This window comes from Zingiber officinale, chromosome 9A (assembly GCF_018446385.1).
Source record: "Zingiber officinale cultivar Zhangliang chromosome 9A, Zo_v1.1, whole genome shotgun sequence".
NCBI lineage: Eukaryota > Viridiplantae > Streptophyta > Magnoliopsida > Zingiberales > Zingiberaceae > Zingiber > Zingiber officinale.
The window spans coordinates 42,627,125-42,651,861 of record NC_056002.1 but is presented as its reverse complement, the minus strand read 5'-3'; the positions used below and the strand labels follow the sequence as shown (position 1 = coordinate 42,651,861).

General features: G+C 40.5%; 1 protein-coding gene and 1 long non-coding RNA gene across 2 annotated transcripts; one reads left to right on the top strand and one right to left on the bottom strand.

Moving 5' to 3' along the window:
- Positions 1–3,805: 3,805 nt before the first annotated feature.
- Positions 3,806–5,541, bottom strand: LOC122018751 (CLAVATA3/ESR (CLE)-related protein 25-like). Its single transcript, XM_042576165.1, has 2 exons — positions 5,174–5,541; positions 3,806–4,553 (listed from the first exon to the last, which is right to left on the bottom strand). The coding sequence occupies exons 1-2, from the start codon at positions 5,380–5,382 to the stop codon at positions 4,514–4,516; spliced, it is 249 nt and encodes an 82-aa protein (XP_042432099.1). The 5' UTR covers positions 5,383–5,541; the 3' UTR covers positions 3,806–4,513.
- LOC122018752 lies at positions 4,496–6,016 on the top strand. Its single transcript, XR_006121888.1, has 2 exons — positions 4,496–4,638; positions 4,949–6,016. It is a non-coding gene; the product is annotated as an uncharacterized LOC122018752 (long non-coding RNA).
- Positions 6,017–24,737: the final 18,721 nt, after the last annotated feature.

Below are 24,737 nucleotides of genomic sequence, written 5' to 3'. Positions count from 1 at the left end.
CCTCCACTAATAAACACTCCTTTTCGGTAACTACCGAAGGCGGAGAAGCCCTACAAGACTCTCAATACATAAAGAAAGGAAAGGGAACAAAAGTATAAGCAAAGCTTACAATGAATACAAGAAACTCTAACCATAGCTTTCTTCTTCTTGCTTTTGATCCGCCTCTTGACTTGGAAAAACCTCCAAGAACCTTCAAGAACTGGCGATCTGGAGCTTAGAGAGAGTTGTGGAGTTGCTGTCGAGGATCTGAGATGAATCGGTGAAGCGCTCGTAAGAACTCCCGAAGAAGACGCACGCCAACGACCTTTATCTGCGCCAACGGTCGGATCCCGATCGATTGGATTGCTCCCAATCGATCGGGGAGGCTTTGGATCGATCCACTGATCGATCCAGAGCGCCTCTGTGCTCTCAGGAAATGCCTGGATCGATCAACGGATCGATCCAAGGCTTATCGCGACAAATCACAGCTTCCCAATCGATCCACTGATCGATTGGGGCCTCTGGATCGATCGGCTGATCGATCCAGCAGGCTTCTGTGCGCTCGCGACTGCCTCCCAATTGATCCACCGATCGATTGGGACGAAGGCTTCTCGTGGGAACTCACCAATTGATCGGCCGATCGATTAGGCTCCAGCCAATCGATCGGCTGATCGATCCAGCTATAGGTTTTTGCCCAAAACCAAGTCCCAAGCCCCTCAAACCAACATCCGGTCAACCTTGACCTATTGGTATATCATGCCTAGCATCTGGTCACCCTTGACCTGCTAGGACTCCCTCACCAAGTGTCTGGTCAATCCCTTTGGCCCACTTGGACTTTTCTCCTCGTGCCAAGTATCCGGTCAATTCTTTGACCTACTTGGACTTTCACCAGATGTCTGGTCAACCTTGACCCATCTGGATTTTCCCATTGCCTAGCTTCACTCACCAGGACTTCTCATCTACTTGGCTTCACTCACCAGGACTTCCAACTGCCTAGCTTCACTCACTAGGACTTTCACCTGGCTTCACTCACCAGGATTTTCTCACTGCCTAGCTTCACTCACTAGGACTTTCCATCTGCATAGCTTCACTCACTAGGTCTTTCACCTGGCTTCACTCACCAGGATTTTTATACTGCCTAGCTTCACTCATTGGGACTTTCAACTGCCTAGCATCCCAATTAGGACTTCCCAGTCAAGTATCTGGTCAACCTTGACCTACTTGACTTCTTCTTCAACCAACCTGATCAGACCCTGATCAGAGGGGAATTGCACCAAACAATCTCCCCAAATGAACAACTGCACCTGCACTTGTCCATATCATCGAAGTCTTGTATTGTCAAACATCGAAACTCAAACCAAGACTCAAGCTTGGTCAACCAGGTCAACCTTGACCTGTGGGATATTGCACCAACAGTAGCAACTTTGATTCGATAAATATTAGCACGATCAGAATAGCCACACCTCTTCGTATCCACATGAATACATTCTACGTTCGTCGCATGAACTTAGTTTCAGAGAAGAAGCAATATTTTGTTAGCAACTTGGATGGTTCTACCAAGAGAAGAAGAAGGGGAAGACTAGAAAATCATCTATTCAAAAATGCATTGCAAAATAGCTTTTTTACTCATCCAATGAATACAAAAGATTTTTACCTTTTGGTCTCCTTTTCATTAATATCACATTAATCTTTATTAATGAACATTAATATTATTTGTGATTGAGCCTAATTCAATAAGTCTAATTCGGATTAGACTCAATCCAATAATCCAATGGTTGGATTTATCTGAGTCTAACTCAATGAGTCTAATTTGGATTAGACTTAACTCTATAATCTTAGAGTTCATCATATTTTAGTCAAACTAAAATAAACCATTTCCAAATCAACATGTTTTTTTAATGTGTGACCCAATAAATTCTCATAACGTTGGCAATGCTTCTAAAGTCATTTTGGATATATATGGAATGAGTGATATCTAGTAATGCATCATTGCTACCCAAGTGACGAGAATGTTGAGATCCGACCTAACCTTTCTATGTCTATTACCTTATATAATTTGGTCTTTCTATCATTGATATCTAGATTGCTCCATGAGTAATAGGCCGTGTCATTCTCTTACCAATCTTTGTGCTTGATCTCTAGGTAGACACACTCAATCAAATAAACTCAATATCTAATATTAACTAATTTGAGTATGGTCATGCATTCTTGTGTTCTACTTAATTAAGGGGCTCACAGATATCACTTCCATTATATGGAACAAATAGATCTCATATATATCATTCACATCTCTCCGCATAACTTATTACATATCCAGTAATCAACTTTATAGTCCACCTTGTTGCATGTGATATTTGCCGATACCAAAGTATATAACTCTTTTTGTAGGGAACCGTAATGACTCCAGGTCTAAGGACTAATCATACCAATAGTCATTATGAGAAAGTTTATGATCCTCATATAACGATCCCTGAAATATTCTCATGACGGGTCAATTCAGTATATATTCTTTAATATATACACATATGTTAACTTAATATTTTATATCCATGACTTGTGAGATTATGTTATCAATTGATCTACATGCTAGTTTTAACGTATTAATATTATCCTTGTATATTAATACTTGACTAAGAATAATTAATAATAATATTATATTAATACTTAACTAAATTATATGAAAAGAGATAAATCACAGGGTTAATTTATAGTCGACCGTCAAATTAGTATGGATAAGAAATATTTTTTTTCCAAAAACTTGTGCCTATCCGAAATTGATCCTTAGGCATCATCTATGAAACAATATTATATAATTTTCTCACTCACTTATATTGAAATAATTTCAATGATTAAATAGAAAACCCCTTTGGCTAGATGTGATTAAGGACCACCAAAAATTTGTCTGCTGACTGAAGTAGTTCATGTGTTGAATTGATAAAGGATGACACTTGCTTTTGGCAGAGATGTTGAAACCCGGAACCCTTTGCTCGACGTTCCGAACGCCTTGACTCATCGTCTCAAGTGATTAGGCATCCTAAGCATCTTGACTCATCGACTCGAATGACTCGGTCACTAAGTTCCTCATACGACTCGACGATCGATCTAAATCCTCAATATGATTCAGTCGTTTCGGATTAAAATAATAATAATAATAATAATAATATTCTAATTGATACCATGATTAGACCTCAATTACATGATGGGCCATTATAACGGACAAACAGTTTGGAATTTCGAGAGAATTGTATGCATGCAAAGGTGATCATACTTATCCAAAGTGTCCCTCAGAGCGCATCGTCAGTTATGATTTCTATTATAAATTAATATCGAGGTACGCAAATCATTCTGATCAATTTGAAAAGCGTCTTTGGTGATTTTAACATTGGAGGAGCGTTGTCGGAGTGTTAATCTACGCAGACCATCGCCACTATATATTACGGTGTAGATTAGTCGAGCGATGCGCCTCTTGCAAGGCAATAGGTCCATTTGTATTGATAGAAGGAGCTCCATCATTAGCGTCCAACGGAGATGAGATTCTCTGTCCGAAAAATACTGTGTCCCCGTGTCCTAGTATCAATCGGACGGTTATGATATTTTCATGATGTACACTGTATTCTTGAGATATGATTTAATTCGTCCGATCGACTCTAGGACACAACATTTTCAGGACAAAGGATCCCATCTCCGTCCAACGAGGAGCGAAACCTGCAGCTGCCCACTGCAAGCCCAACAACGAGTTCGCAGTGAAGTTCGCTCGCAGCCTCGGCTCGGCCGGGGCATTGCAGCATTACATTGACAGTACTGTGCCTGCATGATAACTTACCCAAACCCTATTAAACTATGTGAATTCATCCAATCCAGTGACAAGATGAGCATCCCAAACTCTGACGTTAAGTGCACTACAGTCCCTGGTCTTCCACCGCCTTTACCTCCTCGGTCAGCTCAAAATGCTGCAAGAAAAGAAGAAGATAAAGGAAGCCATGCCATGAGCTTTCTTCCCTTCTTTTTCTTTCACATCCCTTGGATTATTCTATTGCCTCTTAGCTGCTTATTACCACCAGATTACACATATTCCCCATCCATGTCTTAAGCAGCTTTAAAGCTCTGGAACTTAGACCGGTCAGAACGCAGTTCTTATGAAACACAAAGCAGCAGTGCTGCCAAAGTGAAAACAAAAGCAAAAGTTAGCATGCACTAAATCAAACCAGATACTGTTAGTTTAATTGAACACATCTTTTGCTGCCACTGCAACATCTGCTGCCCTTGTTCAGCTGTTCCTCCTCCAAACAAGATACATCCATTCGTCCTTTCTCTTTTGGTAAAGCAACTGCTAAAGATCTTGTCACCTTCTTCAAGAATATTTGAGATAATCGTCTTGTGTGATGGAAGCTTCACCGCCTTTTAATGATGAACTTGATAAAGAGCACAACTTTGGCAAAGTTAAGGCTAATGTTGCAGGAGTGTTTGTATATATCCTCTAATCCATCTTTCATAATTTCCAAGTTTACATGCGTCAGTCTCTGGTCCTCAATCCTCAAGCTCTAACAGGAGGTCTGCCTGACTTCCCAGCTCTCCTGAGAAAGAAAGAAAGAAAGAAAGGGCAAAAAAAATGGTGGTCAGATGCATGGCAAGGTTTGATGAGGCAATTCTTGGATTCAGGTGACACCATTTGATTGTTTTGTTTTCCTTTTTGAAAACAATTGATTGATCGGAGATAGAATCACTGAGCACTTTTTCTTCACATGGGGCATCCCCATGGAGTTCATGCTGCATAATGGACATTTCCATGCAGGGCTAATCATTTTCTACTTGCCTCTTCAATTATGATATGTAATGATGCAAAACCTGTGACCTCTCGATGTGTGTCATCTCTTTTGTTCTCATCTCTTTTCTCTTTATTTATTCTTTTCATGGCATCTTGTTTCTTACAGATAAAATATTGAAATATTTCAGAATATCTTTATTTCAGAATTATTGTTTCAGAAATTACAAATGCAACAAGAAGAGGGTAGAGGAAGGACAGAGATTTAATCAGTCATAATTCAAGAATTTTGACATTGGTTTGTAACCTATACAACAGTTTGCACCTCGCGAACCAAAGTTTGAAGGTGATGCAATTACTAACTTCATAAAAGAACACTTCGTACTTTAGGCAAGAAACTTGAAACATTCTGTTGTTGTATATGCAAAGTACCTGTTATGAATGGGATCAGGCCCGTTAGGAACTTTCCTCTTGCTAGTGTAGAAAGGATCCAAGTTGTTTTCTGGCCTTGCCATTGCTGAAGCCACAGCCGGAGCAGCCACCTGTAGTGCAACTCTGGCCCCTGCAGAGTGCGCTTCCAGGGACACCAGGAGAGCAATGCAGAAGAGGAATGGCAAGCCAGTGCACAAGTCTCTTGCCATCTCTGCTGCCGACTTGAGCTCCAGAGGAGGAACGATGCAGTGGATGGCTTGCTAGTTTGTGCAAGTTATTATACTGAGGGATCCCTTTGCTCTCCTTTTCTGCTTTAGTATCTTTTTCTTTTATCTTTGGAGTTTGGAAGTGATTCTGTAGTGCTTTTGTGGGACTGTGGAGGGGAGAGATCAAAAGCAAGCAGGCTCTGAACGTGAAGTGTTGATTTGGAGCTCCTTTGCTTGGGACCAAGAGGCAATAGCGGAGCAGGCCGGGGTGATTTACCCAGGCTATGGGCCTTGAGCACTAATGTCAATGCCAGCTAGCCTTCTCTTTCCACCGATGCCGATGCCATCCGAGTTAGCCTCCTCTTTCCGCTAATGCCGATGCCATCACCCGGGCTAGCCTCCTCTTTCCGCCGATGCCGCTAGCCTCTCTATCTCTTGCTTTTTTTCTTTCCTCACATGTAAATCTCTTTTTCACCCCTATTAGCCCCCGGCTACAACCTAGGTAGCCACAAACGTAGCTCCATCCTTGCCAATAGGGCCCACCATACCCCTTCGTGTAGTGGGTTCTATTAGAGTGATCATATGTGTTTGTCCCACCATATATTTATACCCTGTGCTCCTAATGATTCTCCTTTTATCGACATAGGGTCTTCACGTGGGGGTCGTTAATGTAGCAGTTCTATATTTTTTTCTACTTCAGTGATCACCCGTGGTTCAATCTTTAGTTATGATGCATTTGTAAGGAATTTTCTTTCAAACAGTGCACACAACCATAGATATTGGGCTTCTGGGGCGTCTGCTACAAATACTTTCCAATTTGCCTTAGTGGCTGATGAAAAATTTTTATGGGGACGAACTGATTGTCCTAGATTCAATGTTATTTGGTTTATCAATTATTTTTTTCTATTATAGTGATGACTGATATATATTCACATAAGCAATGGTGCTCATGTAGTTGTTCTTAGTCCTCATGTTGTTTTGGTTAAGAAATTTATGGTCACTTTTATGTAATCAAATTCATTGGCAAGGCGTCTGATACCAGACATATACAACGTAGTCAAGGCCATAGGCCATGGTGAGGAAAGGTTGGTGAGGGAAGGTCGTGTGTAAGGGGCAAGCTGCAACAGGAAACTAGCCCACCCAGGACAATTCGATCCATTACGTGACAAAATATGATAATATTTATCCTAGGCGCTCTTTCATGCCCATCCCAAGACCTATAAAAGGGTGATAAATTATGGTATCGAATTATATTTTAGGTGGGAGGAGCTTTTTTCCTGAATGAATGAACCTTAGAGATAAGAGACTTGAATCTTGCTCCTATCAGAGTACCAATTTGATTATGCCTGTGGGGACCTGATCAATTCCATCTATGAATATGTCCCTCTGACATGCTTCTCTACTTACAAACCCCCTCCCTGTCAATTGTATAAAAGGTAAACTTTGCAGGATTTTTTCCCTCCGGCTTTTTCTACACTCCACGCTCTCTTTTCTCTTTCGACTTTACTATGGGGCTAACTTAAGCATCAAAGAGGTTACGTCTGATTCCACCAGCACCTTCTAATGCGTGTTATTTCACGCAAGTTGGTCAATGTCATCAGACCCTATCCCAGTGTCTAGAAAGGCAATGGATTTCAAACGTATTAGCCTTTTTACCGGTGGCACATGCATTTGAGTGTTGCCTTATCATGAAAAAATGATGCCCCATGGGAGTAGCTGAGTTAGTACTCAGATGAGGAGTTGCTATAATAGGTCTTATATTTAAACCATGAGGTTAATTTACCTCGTGCTAGGCCCCCTCACTTAGGGGCTGCTCCGAATGACTCTTGTGATTTACTCCCTTCTAATGTGCTTGGAGTGGTCTATGAGGGCTCCCAAGGTGAGGATTATATCACCTTTTGCCACAATATAACACATAGCAGTGCCCCCGAGCATGTTGAGATGGTCAAACGAGGTGCGCCAACCGAATCTCGACGTCGAGAGTTAAATTCTCCAGCAGTGCATTTATTAGACACATGCAGTGCTCGAAATCCTGGTATGTTAGGCTATTGGTTTATGGGCCACCTCATTTACTAGATTTATTTGGTGGATGGAATGTGATATCATATCATCTACCCTAGGATTAGTCAAGCTCTAAGATCTAGATATCTAGTGTTTAAAAAAGCATAGCAACAATGATGGTTCAATCTCACCCAGGGCATGTTATACACCTAAGAGTTTGAAAAACTTGTGATGTTGGGTCTGTAGGACCGTTGCATACATGAGAGCCAGCGAGGGTGGAGGGGGAGTGAATCACGTGGTTTTAAAAAATTTATCTTTTTCGATTTTATAAAATGAGTACGCAGTAGAAAAGATAGAAACAGAATGAAAAAGAATAAGAACTCGATTGGTTACTTGGTTCGAAGCCTTCGGTGACTCATACTCCAAGACCCACGATCCCTCAGATCATATCAACAGGCAATCTACTATAATTCTCTTCTAGAACCGTTGGAAGAGAGAATCAAGTACAATAGAAAAATGAGGACAAGTGTAATATGCTACACTTTTCTTTATGCAGTAATTAAGTACAAAAAAACTTCGTTATCCAACACTTTGATGAAAATTGGATCGAGCTTAGTGTTGGACGGCTTCTCAGCTGTAGTCAGGCATAGTAGCATTGTAGCACAACAAAAGGACGAAGTCAGAGCAGCTGGAAACTCGAAGAGTTGTGTATTGAACTTGTAAGTGAGTTGTGTAGAATGCTTGGCCAAACCCTTCTTTTATAGGATGTTTAGGGCACCTCCAAGCCTCGTCTAGGGTGCTTCCAAGTTGAAACTTGATCCCAAAAGCCTCGGTCACGATAAGCTTCACAACCTTCAATTTTTATTCTCTGGAGGACGCTTTCAAAGCTCTTCCAAGGCGCCTCCAACGCCAAGCTTAAGCTGCCTCCGTGCCCTCCTACGCAGAGTCTTCGACCAGCATCTAAGGTGCCTCCACTCGCATAGGAGGCACCTTCGTGCCACTGCCCTGGGTGCCTCCAATCGACTAGGAGGCGCCTTGAGCAATGTTCACCAAGGCTGATTTTTCTTTTTAACTCCTGCAAAAATATGTTAGTCTAAAAATAAAGTATAACCTACAAAATGGAGTTAGTATAATAATAAAATAGTATTATTAATTAGACCCTATCTTCTTGAGACCAGGATCTAGTCATGGTCTCAATTTAAGTTTCCAAAATTAGACCTGCGCCTAAAGTCCCTATTTGGGACTCGTCCTCACTATAACACTCTCCTCCAGTGACTTACCTTACTTACCTTGCAGAATCACTTGACTCTACCTTGGTCCACCAGGTCTTCCCACCAGTTGTCAAGTCCGCAGACCCAACTGGACTTCAACCAACTTTCAAGTCTCACAGACTTAGCCAGACTTCCCGTCAGATATCGAATCACTCTTTAACATATCTGGACTTCTACACTAGCTATCAGGTCCTCTAGATTTTGCTGGATTTCAGCCTGGTATCAGACCAGTCAAGTCCTGCACACTTGGTAAAGAGATTAGATTACAACACATCTAACTTTATTCTACTTGTCATTCATCAAAACTTAGGTTTTATCATTGGTGCCAACTGCATCAATAATCTCTCTCTTTTTGATGCACTAACAACCTAGGTTAAAGTTAGAAAAATAATACACCATGAAATAGCAATATGAAAAATAATTTAAGAGAAATTAATTGATTTAGATTTTTTATTTTATTCTCTTGATCATTTTAGAGTTAAGTTTTTTAGATTTTCCTTAGTATTTCTTACTTAAATCCATACTCTCCCCCTTTAACATTCATCAAAAAATATGCTACTAAGTAAGAGAAAGTGTAAAACACGTAAATAGATTAAATGAGCAAATCTAGCAAATATTTTAAAGTTAAATAAAATTTTTGCATAAAAGTTCAGGTCTACATAAAGGAGATGGTTTTCAAAATAATTTTCAAAGGTTAAAAGGAAATGGCAAGGTTTTTTTTTTCAAAGTAAATTCCAGAATTAAAAGATATTTTCAAATGGAAGGGAGTTTTCAAGGCATGTTTTGAAAGACATTTGTAAAGTATTTTTCAAGTATAAATTTTGGTAAGTATTTTGTAATACACTTTTTTTTTTGTTTTTGTAAATCCTTTGTAAAGATTTTTCTAGAGTAATTTTCAAAATAATTTAAAAGACATTTTTTAGAAAAATGAGGTGCTTTTAAAAAATATTTTTCAGAAGATTTGTAGGTATCTTGTAAACCAATTTTTAAAGAAATTAAGCACATTAAGTTTGGAAACATTTGTAAAATATTTTTCAAAACAAAGTTTAACAAAGTTAAAAATTGTGAAAAGCATTTCACAAGGGTTTTACAAAGCGATTTTAAGGTAAGTTTTTGAATAAATTTTTCAAATATGTTCAAGAACATTTTTCAAAAACTTTGCAAACTATTTTCAAACCATAAAACTCTACATGAATTTTATAAAATATTTTCAAAGTATTTTCAAAGAAGTCTTCTAAATTTCAAAATATTATTAAGTTGTTCAAACATATTCTCCCCCTTAATATGATATTACTTTGAAAATAATATTCATCAAAAAATTATCCTTATGTTTAACTTTTAGTCACTAACTAACTATCAAAAGATAGTAGCATTTACTTGGTTAGTCCAGTTAAGTATGTTAATTCAGCTAGTTATTCACTAAGATGGACTACTTAACTTGATCAATGAACTTTGGTATTTAACGTCTAGACTTATTTTGATGCACTGACATAAGCATCTGAAGTCTAGGCAAAATCCTAAGAATGTCATACTATTCTATATTTTTGAATACACAAACAAGGTGAGTTTAGTGTGCTCTTGAGGTGTGGTTGCCTAAAACTATAGGATCATGATTTCTAGGGGAAGTCCTAGGCTAAATCCATAATAGTTTTGAAAACCAAGCAAACTAGGTATTTTGAGATAACTTAATTAAGGAATTTACCTAGAATTTGAAAAGTTGCAGATAAAAGTGAAGCAAGTTCTAGTCTATCGTGCACATTCCTAACTATCGACGTAAATTACTAAATTCATATTCAATGAGTGGTTTGGTAAAGATGTCATCTAGAATTAACTTGGACTCAACATAGTTGAGTTCAATGTCTCCTTTAGCAACATGATCTCGGATAAAATGATGTTTAATTTCAATGTGTTTAGTTCTTGAGTGATGTACTGAATTTTTGGTTAGATTGATTAAACTAATGTTATCAATAAATATTTTTATATTTTTATAGTTTAGGTTAAAATATTTTAAAGTATGCATCATCGTAACTATACTACACATTCCTCCATAGCTATATACTCTATTTTAGTGGTAGATAGAGTAACATAATGTTGCTTTCTACTAAACCAGTTGACAAGTGATGGTCCGAGGAATTGACATCCACCACTTTTTCTTTTTGATCTAATTTATAGCTGGTATAGTCTGAGTCAGAGTAACTAATGAGTTCAAAACTAGTTGTTCTAGGGTACCAAATTCCTACATTAAGTGTGTCTTTTGGCTGGCACACTTAAACTAGTTGTTCTAATTTATAAGTGAAGGTCCCCTATGGTCGACAAGAAGGGGGGTGAATTGCCTTGCACAATTAAACAACAAATACCTCTCTCAAACAATCAGACTTTAAACGATTACACACTTAAAGAAATATTACACAATTAAAAGGAGTACGAGACAAATAATTTACTTAGTTGGCAATCAGAGGATTTCTATTACAAGGCAAATAAGCTCATTAAGAAGATTTCCTTCTCGAACAAAACATCGGAATCGGAGAAGCCTCGTATACGGAAATAAAGCTTGGAAGTGGAAAATAGAAAGAGATTCGAAGTTCAGAGTGTGTTGTGCAAAATGAAGAAGACTAGGGTTATATTTATAGCTCATTGGTCGAAACTGACCATTTGCTGACATGGCATGGTCCGGGCGCCCAGACCCTCTCCGAGCACCCCCTAGTGTGGCAAATCTCATCTTCTCACAAACGGCTACGCAACTGACGCGGGATAAAATTTTATTCCACTCTTGTCACCTGGACCCACTTCAGGCGCCCAAACCCTTGTTGATGTTGATCCTGTCTGAGACATGTGAAGATGACGTGCTGGGCACGATGGACGAATGATTGACAGTCAAATGACCTTTCTCTCTAAAAGGAACTTCTCCTTCAATCCTGCACACAAGGACTGATCCAACAAAATATCAGCCCTAGAAACTATGGGAGTCCCTAGCGAAGGTCCTCCGATACTCAAGTCAGTCCCAATCCAAACAAATGGAAGAATTGTCAGAATGTATGCGCGAGAGTAGAGTTGCAGATGTCAGTGAGCATACTTTCATCACGGAGAGAACTCCCCTTTTATATACTACCTTACGTAACCTTCGCAATCATGAGGTGAAAAAAATGTGTCAAAGTTTGTTAAGAAGTTCACTATAATCTGTTGGTGCAATATCCCTTAGGTCAATGTTGACTAGTTTGACTAAACTTGAGTTGGCTCAAGCTTGAGTCTTGGTTTGAGTTTCGATGTTTGACAATACAATACATGGAGACAATGAGACGTGGAGATTGCAGGTGCAATTGTCCGACTGGGTCTGATTAGGGTTTGATCAGACTGGGTTGTAGAAGAGTCAAGTATACTTGACTGGGAAGTTCTGGTGAGTGAAGCCAGACATTTGGAAAGACCTATTGAGTGAAGCTATGCAGAAGGAAGTCCTGATGAGTGAAGCCAGATGAAAGACCTAGTGAGTGAAGCTAGGCAGAAGGAAAATCCTGGTGAGTGAAGCCAGGTGAAAGACCTAGTGAGTGAAGCTAGGCAGAAGGGAAGTCCTGGTGAGTGAAACCAGGCACGAGAAAATCCATATGGATCAAGGTTGATCGGACATCTGGTGTTGGAAAATCCAAGTAGGTCAAAGGGATTGACCGGATACTTGGCACGAAGAAATCCAAGTGGATCAAGGTTGATCGAACACCTGGTGGAGATAAATCCAGATGGGTCAAGAGTGACCGGACATCTGGTGGAAGGAAGTCCAAGTGGGTAATGGAGGACCGGACACTTGACACAAAGAGAAAGTCCAGATGAGTCAAAAGTTGACCGAAGTCTTAACGGTCGTAAGTCCAATAGGGAGTTGATATGGAACTAGGAAGTTTGGACGTAGTAAACTTCCGAAGACCATAACTTTTGACTCGGATATCGGAATGAGGTGATCTCGGATGCAAAATGAAGCTAATTTCAAGCTCTGCACAGATTTCTGCTTCCCAATCGATTGGCTGATTGATTGGGTTCAATCGATCAATGGATCGATTGGTTGTCGCGAATTCATGCAGAAATGGGCTGAATCGATTGGGTAATCGATTGAAACTTCCCCAATCGATCGGTCGATCGATTGGGAGAGTTTCTGAGTGAATAGTATGCTTTTGAATCGATCAATTGATCGATTGAAGCCTCCAATTCGTCGGGCGATCGATTGGAGTGCTGGAAATCGCTCGAGAACCCTTGAATCGATCGGGCAATCGATTCAGGGCGATTCCAGAGAGCACAGAGGCACTTTGGATCGATCAGTCGATCGATCCAAAGCCTCCCCAATCGATTGGGAGCAATCCAATCGATTGGGATTCGACCGTTGGCGCAAATATAGACGTTGGCGAGTGTTTTCTTCGGTTGGACTTCCTCTCTTCTCCACAGACGAACACAGAACTTCTCCACAACGATCTTTACTTCCTCACCGCCAGTTCTTGAAGGTTCTTGGAGGCTCATCCAAGTCAAGAGGCGATTTACAACAAGAAGAAGAAGAAGCTAGGGTTTTCATTGTAATCTTGTAATATTCATTTGTATTTTGCTTCTTTCTTTCTCATTGTTGTATTGTGAGGTTGTAAGGCTTCTCCGCCTTCGGTAGTTACCGAGAAGGAGTGTTTTCATAGTGGAGGGTGCTTGAGTGTGTGGATCCTTGGACTAGTCACCTCTTCTTGAGGTGGATACCAAGTAAATCTACGTGTTAGCGTTGTAGTGTGTTGTTTCTTATATTTTCCGCTGCACATCATCACAAGAAGCAAGCAACGACGAGCACGAGACCACGCCGAGCTATTCACCCCCCCTCTAGCTACATTTTGGTCTCAACAAGTGGTATCAGAGCCAGACCGCTCTTCACCGGAGTCATCGCCGGAAGGGACAAAGAGCTAGAGGGTGAAGAAGTTGGAGCAAAATTCTTCAAGTCAAATATTTCTTCAAGCTCAGCTTCAACATGGAATTCCAAGACGGACTTGGATTCGACACAAGGGTGCCTGTACCATATGTATCTACAAGCTTCGATTCTTGGAGATCAAGAATCAAAAATTTCTTGATGATGGAGATAGAGCAATGGTTTGCTCTATTGGAAGGCTTCGAGGCTCCAAGAAATTCAAAGGGAAAAATCCTCAAGAAGAGCAAATGGAGCCAAGAACAAATTCAAAGGTGTGAGGCGAATAACAAGGTAACCAAATTATTGGTTAATTTATTGTCAAGCACCATTCTTTGCAAAATTGGAGAATTTGAAGATGTAAAGGAATTGTGGAGAAAGTTGGCTAAACTTCATGAAGAACCCTCCATCGTACCAAATCAAGATAAATCTAAAGAGGGCGACTCATTGGAGCAAGACCAAGAGAAGGAGGACTCCGAAGTTGAGAGATGCTCCACTTCCGAAGAAGAAAAAGTCCAAGAAGCCTCATCTTCAAAGGAATGCAACGAAAAGGGTAAAGAGGGTGCATACTCTTTGTTTCTTGTAGAAGATGAAGATGAAGAAGCCTTCACCTCTAGGATTGAGGGGGAGCAATTTCTGATGACACCGGATCAAGAAGAAGGAGAAGTATCCACATCCGGGTCAAGAGAAGAAGAGGATGAAGAAGCTTCCACCTCTACAAGTCGAGTCGAATCTATTAGAGGAGCATTATTATCGGATCAAGAGGAACCCTCTACCTCCGGATCAAAAGGAGAAGATGTCATCCCTACACATGAAGGTATAAATGTTTCAAATAAAAATAAAAATCATATTATATGTTTTGAGTGTAGGGAATATGGGCATTATAAGAGCAAATGCCCTAAATTGGCCAAGAAAAAGAGTCAAGTGGCACCAAAGGGTAAGGAGAAGCCCAAAGAGACCGCTCCCTCAACAAAGAAGAGCAAGGAGCATATTGTGTGCTTCTCTTGCAATCAAAAGGGACACTATCGTAGTCAATGTCCCAAGGGAAACAAGGCGGTCAAGGCTCAAGGAGGAAGCACAATTCCAGCCTATCCCCTTGAATAATGGTAAAAAGCATGTTAGTTCCAATTTCTATCATTTTAATGCTATTTACCATAAAAATAGGAAGCATGATGCCATTCAAGAAAAACATGTGACTCTACATGCTAAAACTACCACACCTAGAGTTAAGAAGGTAGATGAAAATCTAGGCAAGAAAACTAAGAGTTTTAGTTATAGGTCTAGAAATAAAAATGCTCATGGATTTAATGAAAAACCAAAAATTAAGGACTTAATGATGGAAAATCAAGTTTTGAGGTCAAGACTTAATAAAATGGAAAAGACCCTAAAAAGGATGGAGAATATCCTAAAAGGGCAAAATGAGCAAAACCTAGGTTTAGGACAACAAAAGTCATCCAATGGTCATAGAGATTTGGGATACAAACTTAAGGCTAAGAAGGATGTAATTTCTTACCATAGGGTTCCATATAGCTATGGAACCGAGTCTAGGTCTAAGGGTCAAGTCAAAAGTACAAGGGAAGTTATCCCTAGGAGTATTTTTGTAACTAAAGTGACTAAGACTTCTAAGAAGTCTAACAAAGTCACTAAAAAGGTCACAAGGGAAGAAATCCCTAGGGTTGACCTAGAAAAGGTGACCAAGGCTTCTAAGAAACCAAACAAAGTCACTAGGAAGGTATTTAGGGAGGTTATCCCTAGCGAATACCTAGAGCATCCAAGGAGCACAAATAGGTTTTGGGTTCCTAGGAGCATTTTCTCTACCTCATAGATGAGTTAGAGAGTGTCAACTCAAATTGAAAGGGTAGTTAACCTAATCATGATGAAGTTGACACTCAAGGAGCATTTTCAAGGTTATTATTAACCTTTGAAAATGAAAAGGATTATCATTTACTCTTAATTGAAGTAATATGTGCTATGAGTTGAGAAGTTTGATGGATCGAAAGCGCTAGAGGGGGGTGAATAGCGCTCGTGGCTATTTCGTTTTTCGAAATCATAAATCGTACGTGAAACTAATAGAGTAATAAGCAGCGGAATAAAGACAGTCAAACACAGAGACACAGGGAATTACTTCGTTCGGAGCCTAAGGCGACTCCTACTCGAAGGCCCGCGATCCTTGATCGCTTCCGGTGGGCAACAACTATAATATCGTGAATAAGTACAAGGAAATAAGTACAACTGGAATTGAAATAATACCGACAGCAAAATAATAACTGAAGCTTTAGGTCGTCGGCGACTGTAACAGCACTTTAGAGTCGTTTCTTGAGCAGCACACAGCAGAAGGAAGGCTTGTTCAATTGTTGTGTTGAAGCTGCACCTCAACCCTTTTTTTATATGACGTTCAGGGCGCCTGGATCCTTTCTGGGCGCCTGGAGTGTGACGTGGCCAACCAACCAGGATGCTCCACGTGGCGAAGTCGCGCAGGGGATAAAACTTGGTCCCGAGCGCCCGGACCTGTTCCGGGCGCCCGGACCACCTTTTTCCAGCAAGTTCCTCACCTGCAAACAAAGGTTAGTCCGAGCAAAAATACCCTGCAAGACAGTGTTAGAATCTGATAAAACACAGTAAGTAATAACTGACAGTCTTCGGACTGTCCGAGTCTGACTTCGGATTTCCAACCGGAAACCCTAGGTCGACCCGACGTCTACTGTTCCCTCTACGGGGAACGCGTCCTCACCTACTCCCCTCAGGAGAGATTACCTGCTGCCAGTTCGATCCTCCAGACCGACTGGACTTACCGCCTAGGGTTACCACCCCCTAGGACCTAGGGTTACCACCCCCTAGGGTTTTTCTCCACCTAGGGTTACCGCCCCCTAGGACCTAAGGTTACCGCCTCTTAGGGTTTTCCTCTACCTAGGGTTACCGCCCCCTAGGACCTAAGGTTACCGCCCCTTAGGGTTTTCCTCCACCTAGGGTTATCGCCCCCTAGGACCTAAGGTTACCACCCCTTAGGGTTTTTCACCTGCTTAACCGCAGCTAGGACTTTCCTGAAACACTCATTCAAACATGTTAGATCACACACTAACTTAACTTTGAATCCTTTGACATTATCAAAACCAAGGTTCAATCGTCGGATGCTTCCCGTACCAACAAAGTTATGATGTATTTTCAATGGCACAACAAAATATGAGTAAAAGAAATGTCAATTTGGGATTTTGGCATTTTCTTAGAAAGTTAAGGGCAATTTAAGCCTTACTTTTAAATGGTTACTCTTGGAAGAGTAGATTGTGCCAAAATTTGAGGAATATAGTTAATTTCAATTTGCACAATAAATTAAGAGTAAAAGAAATGTCAAGTTGGGAGTTTGACATTTTATTAAGGACTTAAGGGCAATCTAGGACTTAAATTTTAAGTTAGCCAAGGTTTTAGTATACTTAGATAGGTAATCTAGGTATTTTATTTATGCTAAAACTTGCCATGATTGTTTGCCTTTTATATGTCATGACATCATATTTATTTGCTTTGGCATTCATACCTTATTATGAAAAGTACAAAAATACCATGTCATGTCATACATACATCATATAGTCGTAGGAAATTTTCTTTTGAAAATTATTTTTCTTTGATGTATGTCATAGCATTATCATGCATTAGTTTATTCCTTGCAATTAAGGACTAATGACATTTATTAACAAGTAACATTCTTGGTGGATGTTCATAACCTCAAAATGCCTAGGTAGATATGCATGATCCTTAGATTAGGGCAAAACCAAGATTTACATCTCACAAAGAACTATAAGGTGGCTTGTATGTGTTTTTGTACACATTAGATGCAAGTGAGATGTTAGGATGATGAACAAAACTCAAGATGTGATTTAGTGCATTCTTTTGAGTTTTAGGTTCATCAAAACACATAGTTATGTGTTTTCCAATCATTGGGAAAGCTAATGTACAAGTCATGTGCATTGAGCCCAAGGAACATGGTTGGATATTGGTTTTGAAAATCATTTTAAAATACTTTTGGAAAACCTTGGTGAAGAATATCTTTTGATAATAATCATCATTGAATAGTTGAGCACAAACTTGAAAAAAACACTAAAATGTTTACAAGTTTTCAAGTTTGTGTCAATCTTTGAAAATATGAAGTATTTTCTTAGAAAACTATTTTCCCATGATACTATATGCCATAAATAATGTCTATAACGATTTTTATGATTTTTAAAATTTTATAGATTTTTCTAAGGGTTTCTGAAATTGACTGAAATGGAACTTCAGCTTTTTCAGAGCTTCAATCGATCACCCGATCGATTGAAGGGTCTCAATCGATCGGGCGATCGATTGAGGGCAAGCTTCTCATGAACAGAAGCTTCCTGGATTGATCCACCGATCAATCCATCCCTCCTGAATCGATCAGTGGATCGATTCAAGCACGTTCAATCGATTGGGACCCAACTCCAATCGATTGGGAATGCTGATTTTGGCTGGTAAAGCCTGATTTCAGTATTTTGGACCATCTTTAGTCTAGGTAACCATTCCTAACCCCTCAAAACATATTTATACACATTTAAGGGGAGTTTTCATGATGAAAACAAGGATGGATTGGTTAAGGAAGACTAAGTCGAAGTTTAGGTTGATGTTTGGTTTCATTATTGAATTTATAAACCTCAAAACTTCTAATTTTGGGTTTCCTAAAGGTTTAGGGATTCCAAGTCATTGTTGGTGCAATGACAAAAGTTTCGTGCATATATTTAGGAGGAGTTACTCTTTAAGGACATGAAAAATATTTTTCATACACCTTGGAAGGTGGTTGACCTTCTTTAACAAATATGCTCAAGGTTGGGCATTTGAATGTAATGGAGAGTGGATATCTTCATTATTCAAGTGGTGTATACTCACGGATGAGCATGTGATGATAATGAAGGGAATGTGACTTTCATTTGAGAATAATGAAGGGTATGAGACCTTCGTTATTGTGTTGTGAACAACAAGTGAAGTTGTAAACAACGTTGGGAAACTCTTCAGGGGGAGAGTTTTTGATGTGTGCCAATAGGGGGAGAATGTAGGGTTTAAGTTAGGCCTTCATTACCTAAAGAGAGATTTTTTCCCTCTAGAAAAGGGGGAGAATGAAGGGAACCCTCATTCATATATTTGCATGAGGCTATGGGACTAGCCTAACTTAAAGGTAATTGTCAAACATCAAAAAGGGGGAGATTGTTGGTGCAATATCCCTTAGGTCAAGGTTGACCAGTTTGACTAAGCTTGAGTTGGCTCAAGCTTGAGTCTTGGTTTGAGTTTTGATGTTTGACAATACAATACATGGAGACAATGAGACGTGGAGATTGCAGGTGTAATTGTCCGATTGGGTCTGATTAGGCTTTGATCAGACTGGGTTGTAGAAGAGTCAAGTATACTTGACTGGGAAGTTCTGATGAGTGAAGCCAGGCATTTAGAAAGACCTAGTGAGTGAAGCTAGACAGAAGGAAGTCCTGGTGAGTGAAGCCAGGTGAAAGACCTAGTGAGTGAAGCTAGGCAGAAGGAAAATCCTGGTGAGTGAAGCCAGGTGAAAGACCTAGGGAGTGAAGCTAGGCAAAAGGGAAGTCCTGGTGAGTGAAACCAGACATGAGGAAATCCATATGGATCAAGGTTGATCGGACATCTGGTGTTGGAAAGTCCAAGCAGGTCAAAGGGATTAACCGGATACTTGGCACGAGGAAATCCAGGTGGATCAAGGTTGATCGGACACCTGGTGGAGATAAATCCAGATGGGTCAAGAGTGACCGAACATCTGGTGGAAGGAAGTCCAAGTGGGTAATGGAGGACCGGACACTTGGCACAAAGAGAAAGTCCAGATGAGTCAAAAGTTGACCGAAGTCTTAACGGTCGTAAGTCCAATAGGGAGTTGATATGGAACTAGGAAGTTCGGACGTAGTAAACTTCCGAAGACCATAACTTTTGACTCGGATATCAGAATAAGGTGATCTCAGATTCGAAATGAAGCTGATTTCAAGCTCTGCACATATTTCTGCTTCCTAATCGATTGGCTGATCGATTGGGGGGTTCAATCGATTAGTGGATCGATTGGTTGACGTGAATTCATGCAGAAATGGGCTGAATTGATTGGGTAATCGATTGAAACTTCCCCAATCGATCGGTCGATCGATTGAGAGAGTTTCTGAGCGAATAGTAAGCTTCTGAATCGATCAATTGATCGATTGAAGCCTCCAATCAATCGGGCGATCGATTGGAGCGCTGGAAATCGCTCGAGAAGCCTTGAATCGATCGGGCAATCGATTCAGGGTGATTCCAGAGAGCACAGAGGCGCTCTGGATCGATCGATCGATCGATCCAAAGCCTCCCCAATTGATTGAGAGTAATCCAATCGATTGGGATTCGACCGCTGGCGCAAATATAGACGTTGGCGAGCGTTTTCTTCGGTTGGACTTCCTCTCTTCTCCACAGACGAACACAGAACTTCTCCACAGCGATATTTACTTCCTCACCGCCAGTTCTTGGAGGTTCTTGGAGGCTTATCCAAGTCAAGAGACGATTTGCAACAAGAAGAAGAAGAAGCTAGGGTTTTCATTGTAATCTTATAATATTCATTTGTATTTTGCTTCTTTCTTTCTCATTGTTGTATTGTGAGGTTGTAAGGCTTCTCCGCCTTCGGTAGTTACCGAGAAGGAGTGTTTTCATAGTGGAGGGTGCGTGAGTGTGTGGATCCTTGGACTAGTCACCCCTTCTTGAGGTGGATACCAAGTAAATCTACATGTTAGCGTTGTAGTGTGTTGTTTCTTATATTTTCCGCTGCACATCATCACAAGAAGCAAGCAACGACGAGCACGAGATCGCGCTGAGCTATTCACCCCCCCCTCTAGCTACATTTTGGTCCCAACATAATCGTTTAAGGAATCTTTATTTTATCTACTTGTATATCTCTTGTGTCGTTTATAGCTTTTGTTATTACTGATGATGCCGAAGGAGTATGCTATTATTATTGGTTTACTGATGGAAGACATTATAATCCCTAAAGAAGTTTTCAAAAGAATATTCTCTGATACAAAGTTGTTTTATGACGAGTTGTTAGGATATTGTCTACTGAGCATAATCCGGTTGGTCCTTAAGCCTGCTTCCCAATTGAGATGTTGTCAGCAGAATACAATCCGGCCGGTGTCACGCCCCGGGAAAGTCCATGTCCGAAGAAATTTCGGCAACACCTCCCCTGTACGGGTGACAATCTGAAATATTTCTACATACACAGTATACATCAGTCACAGGCGGCTGGAACATACACACAACCTTGTAGTTTATATATAGATCTAACAGCCCACTCGGCTGTACCAAACCAAACACAGCGGAATACAATAGAAAACCAAATACAAATCAAAATACAAGAATGCTAGCCGGTTAGGCTTACACCATACAACAACACAACACTCCGAAAACAAAACCGGAACACAAAGCCAAATACACACATATCATATACCAAGATAAAAATAAACAAAAATACAGAGACTGGTCTTCTAATGTGACGTGGGAACCGGCAGACAGGATACTCCAAGCGACTCCATAAACAACCTGGTATATGAAAAGATAGTGTCCACGGGGGTGAGTTCAACAACTCAGCAGATACCCGTTGACATGTATAGTAAGCTATAACAGACAGTAATAACTATGGAGTATAGTCTCCTGGACAAAAGCTGGAATGCACAATAGAAAAGGCTGAAGAGAACTGTACTCACCAGGACCTCCTATCAAAATAATCAGGTCGTCAGACCGAGAGTATCATAAATCCTATATGTATGTCAAACATATGCATCCATCCAAATGCAGCATATAAATGCAACAAACACAATCAGTAAATGCATAAATGCATATGATGCCAATGACATGGTCACCCTTGACGCCAGTCAGTCATCTCACACACAATGGTGAGACCGAGTGGGTAGGGTTGTGACAACCGTGCACTCTGCCATCACTGCTCCTGATGAATGACCGAGTGGACGGGATGCTGTCGGAGTACATCTATCCTCCTACCCCAAATCATAAGTGGGGGAGCGCAATGCTCTCATCTCCGAGTACATGATGACGGGGAGGGATCTCGCGCGTGCTACCACGCTGCATCACACTACCCATGAGCGGACCAACGGAGCACCACCGAGCAAATCTGGCGTGCTACCACGCTGCATCACGCTACCCATGAGCGTCCAGCGGAGCACCGACAGAGATGAAACTGGCAATGTGCTCAACAATAATGGAGCAGACTATCGCGCAACATGCAATCATGCAAATGATGCATGACACTAAGCATGACAGAATCCTGAACAGCACAGCAATATCTATATATAAATATAAAATGTGTACCATAGGACAATGAACCAAATCAAAGGTACACAGATCAAATAAGGTATCAAAAACCTAGATCCTGAACACAATAAACGCATGGTCGTGTCACTACCCCAATAAGCATGTATAATCAGGTAGATACTATCATGAAGTGTATAATAAGTAAACGAAACAAGCATGTAACAGGTATCGGGTAGTGACCAACCGAAGCAAAGATAAACATAATCATTACTAAAGGTTATAACCTACTAAACATATCAACATGACATTATCAAAGATAAGTCAAAGTACCCGCCTCCGATAGAAAGGTCCAATCCGGTCCAAATCCGACGTCGAGATACTTGTCTCGCGTCAAAGTCATGTGTCACATGGTATATAGATTTAGCTAATTACATATAAATAAATTAGCTAAATCAAATCCTCAAGAAACTAACATATATCCAGATCCAATTATAAACCCTAATGGGATCATCTAACTCCTCAATCGACTTAAACTAATCCATTCGAATTAGGACTTGCAATAAGCATAACCAATCATGGTAATTTTCTAAAATCAATGCACCCTTAATTCATCCACAGTGTCAATTGGATAGTAACTCCAACCTTATCCTCAATTAATTATCCCACCACAAAATAGCACATTCCTAAACAGATATTAACACACTTATTGATTGGATCAGTGCTTACAATAAGAACTAACCTTAATAATCTCCTTCTTTCCCTCCTCCACTGAAGAAACATAGCCACAACAGATCAACCTTCTCACATTCTTCAATATATCTAGATTGAACGGATACACAATACCATTTTAAGCCTTATTAAAAAAAAACCAAGAATCAAATCTAGGATTAGCACTAACTGCCATTCCAATTCCTTGATGTGGTATTGCTCCAATGATTCATAACAAGAGTAGACTAATTTCGACATCAAACCAATTCTGCACATACTTACCCCAATCCAAATCAGTGAAGAGGAAGAGATCATGGACCCTTCCAATGCAAGATCCGCCTCTCTGCCCGACTCCACAAGCCAAGGGAAAAAGTTGGCCAAAACCCTTTGTCGATGCTCCTTCTCCCGGCACCCACGACACTGATCAACAGTGGCACGTCATCAGGCAGTGCCACCGGTGTTGGGAAGAGACAACGTAAGGACAGCTAGGGCTCGATGAGGAAAGGGGAAGAAGCAAATAGATAGGAGAAGGTTTAAACCGCGGCGTGCGACAGTTGTTGCGGCGCCGGTTGGGAAGGAGGAGACGGATCTAGGGCTCAGGGTGACGACCGGCGCTAGGGCAGAAGATAAGGTCTGCTGCCGGAGCTAGGGCAGAGAGGGCTCGGCGTCGAAGCTTCCTTCTCCGAGGGGTCTTGTACGCGAGGAAGGCAAAGATCGGGTGGAGAGGAGTCGGGAGGAAGGAAAACCGCCGTGTGTGGTTAGTGCAAAGAAGGTGACCGCTCGGCGCAAGGAAGAGGGAGATCGCACGTGAGAGGGCTCGGGTGAGGGCACGGGGAGGAGAAGAAAATAAGAGAAAATAAAATAAAAAGGAAAATGAAACTTTTCCTCATTAAAACGGGGTAATCCAAACAGGCTTTCCCGGAGCCCCGTTTTTATCCCCGTAAACTCGTCCATACGAGCTCCGAAAAATTTCAAAAAAATTTCCTTATCATTATTCACCATTTTTTTTGATATTTTACAGCTGGTGGTAATATGAGGATAGGTACTATAGGCTCAATCGTCCTTTTCCTGCCCGAACTTATAATTGGCTACTGAGAGAGGCAACTATGTTCTGAGAAGTTTGGTTAGTATATTGAGCTGAATTACATCATGTCATTGCTCGACCGAATTTTTATGATTGGTATGTTGTGGAGTGAGTCAGTCATTCCAATCGATATGTAAGGCCGACCGGCCTTAAGCTTGACCACCTTAAGATCTGGCTGCCCTTGAGATACTAGACTCCCCAGTTCGCTCGGCTTAAGGGTTGATCATCTTTCCCCGACCAGATTATAATTTGGTCTGGTGGAATCTAAGAAGTTTAGCACTGAGCGATTTAAATCAAAGCCGAATGAAGGGATTTTACTCTTTCTAGCCACCTTATATTGATTTTGACTACTTCATCACCTTGACTTTAACCATCACTTTACCTCCTAGGTCCACTTATCATAACCCGTATTATAAATTTATAGTAAAACATATATACACAATTATATACCATCCTACAAATTTACAAAATCCTCAACATATTCTGGATTTTCAAGTGCAACAGATATTTTCTGAAAGAAGATGTTGCCTTTTCTCTCTCATCTAGCAAAGTTTGTCATATACGATGGCCATCAAATAGAAAGCTTCGGTAGCCATTTCGTGGTACTGTAAAAGAATGCACTTGGAACAAGTACTAAATCAAATTTGAAATAATTTAAACTGGCAAAAGATAACATTTCTGAATTCTGATGTAGTGCAACATGAGAGATATGCTAGCAACAATAATAACATTAGTGAGATAAACATGCATCATACAACTCAGCTCTAGAATTTGCAATTCTTCAGAAGCTTGGCTTAGAGGATCTAGCAATGAATCAGGGTCTGCTGAAACTGAATGAGGCAAAATGGAGAATATGAATGGGAGAAGAAATCAGGACATAATTTCAAATTAGGTATGAAGCTTTAAATTTCAGAAGTCATGTATACAGGCAATCCACCAATGCATATGTGTAGGATGATGGATACTCACTTGAGAAGGTTTGGTCAGATAAAAGACATTTTGCTAGTAAAGTTCGTGCATCTCTTTCAAATATTTTAGATATTTGAAACTCACCAGAATAACAGCTTCATCTTCAATTGTATTC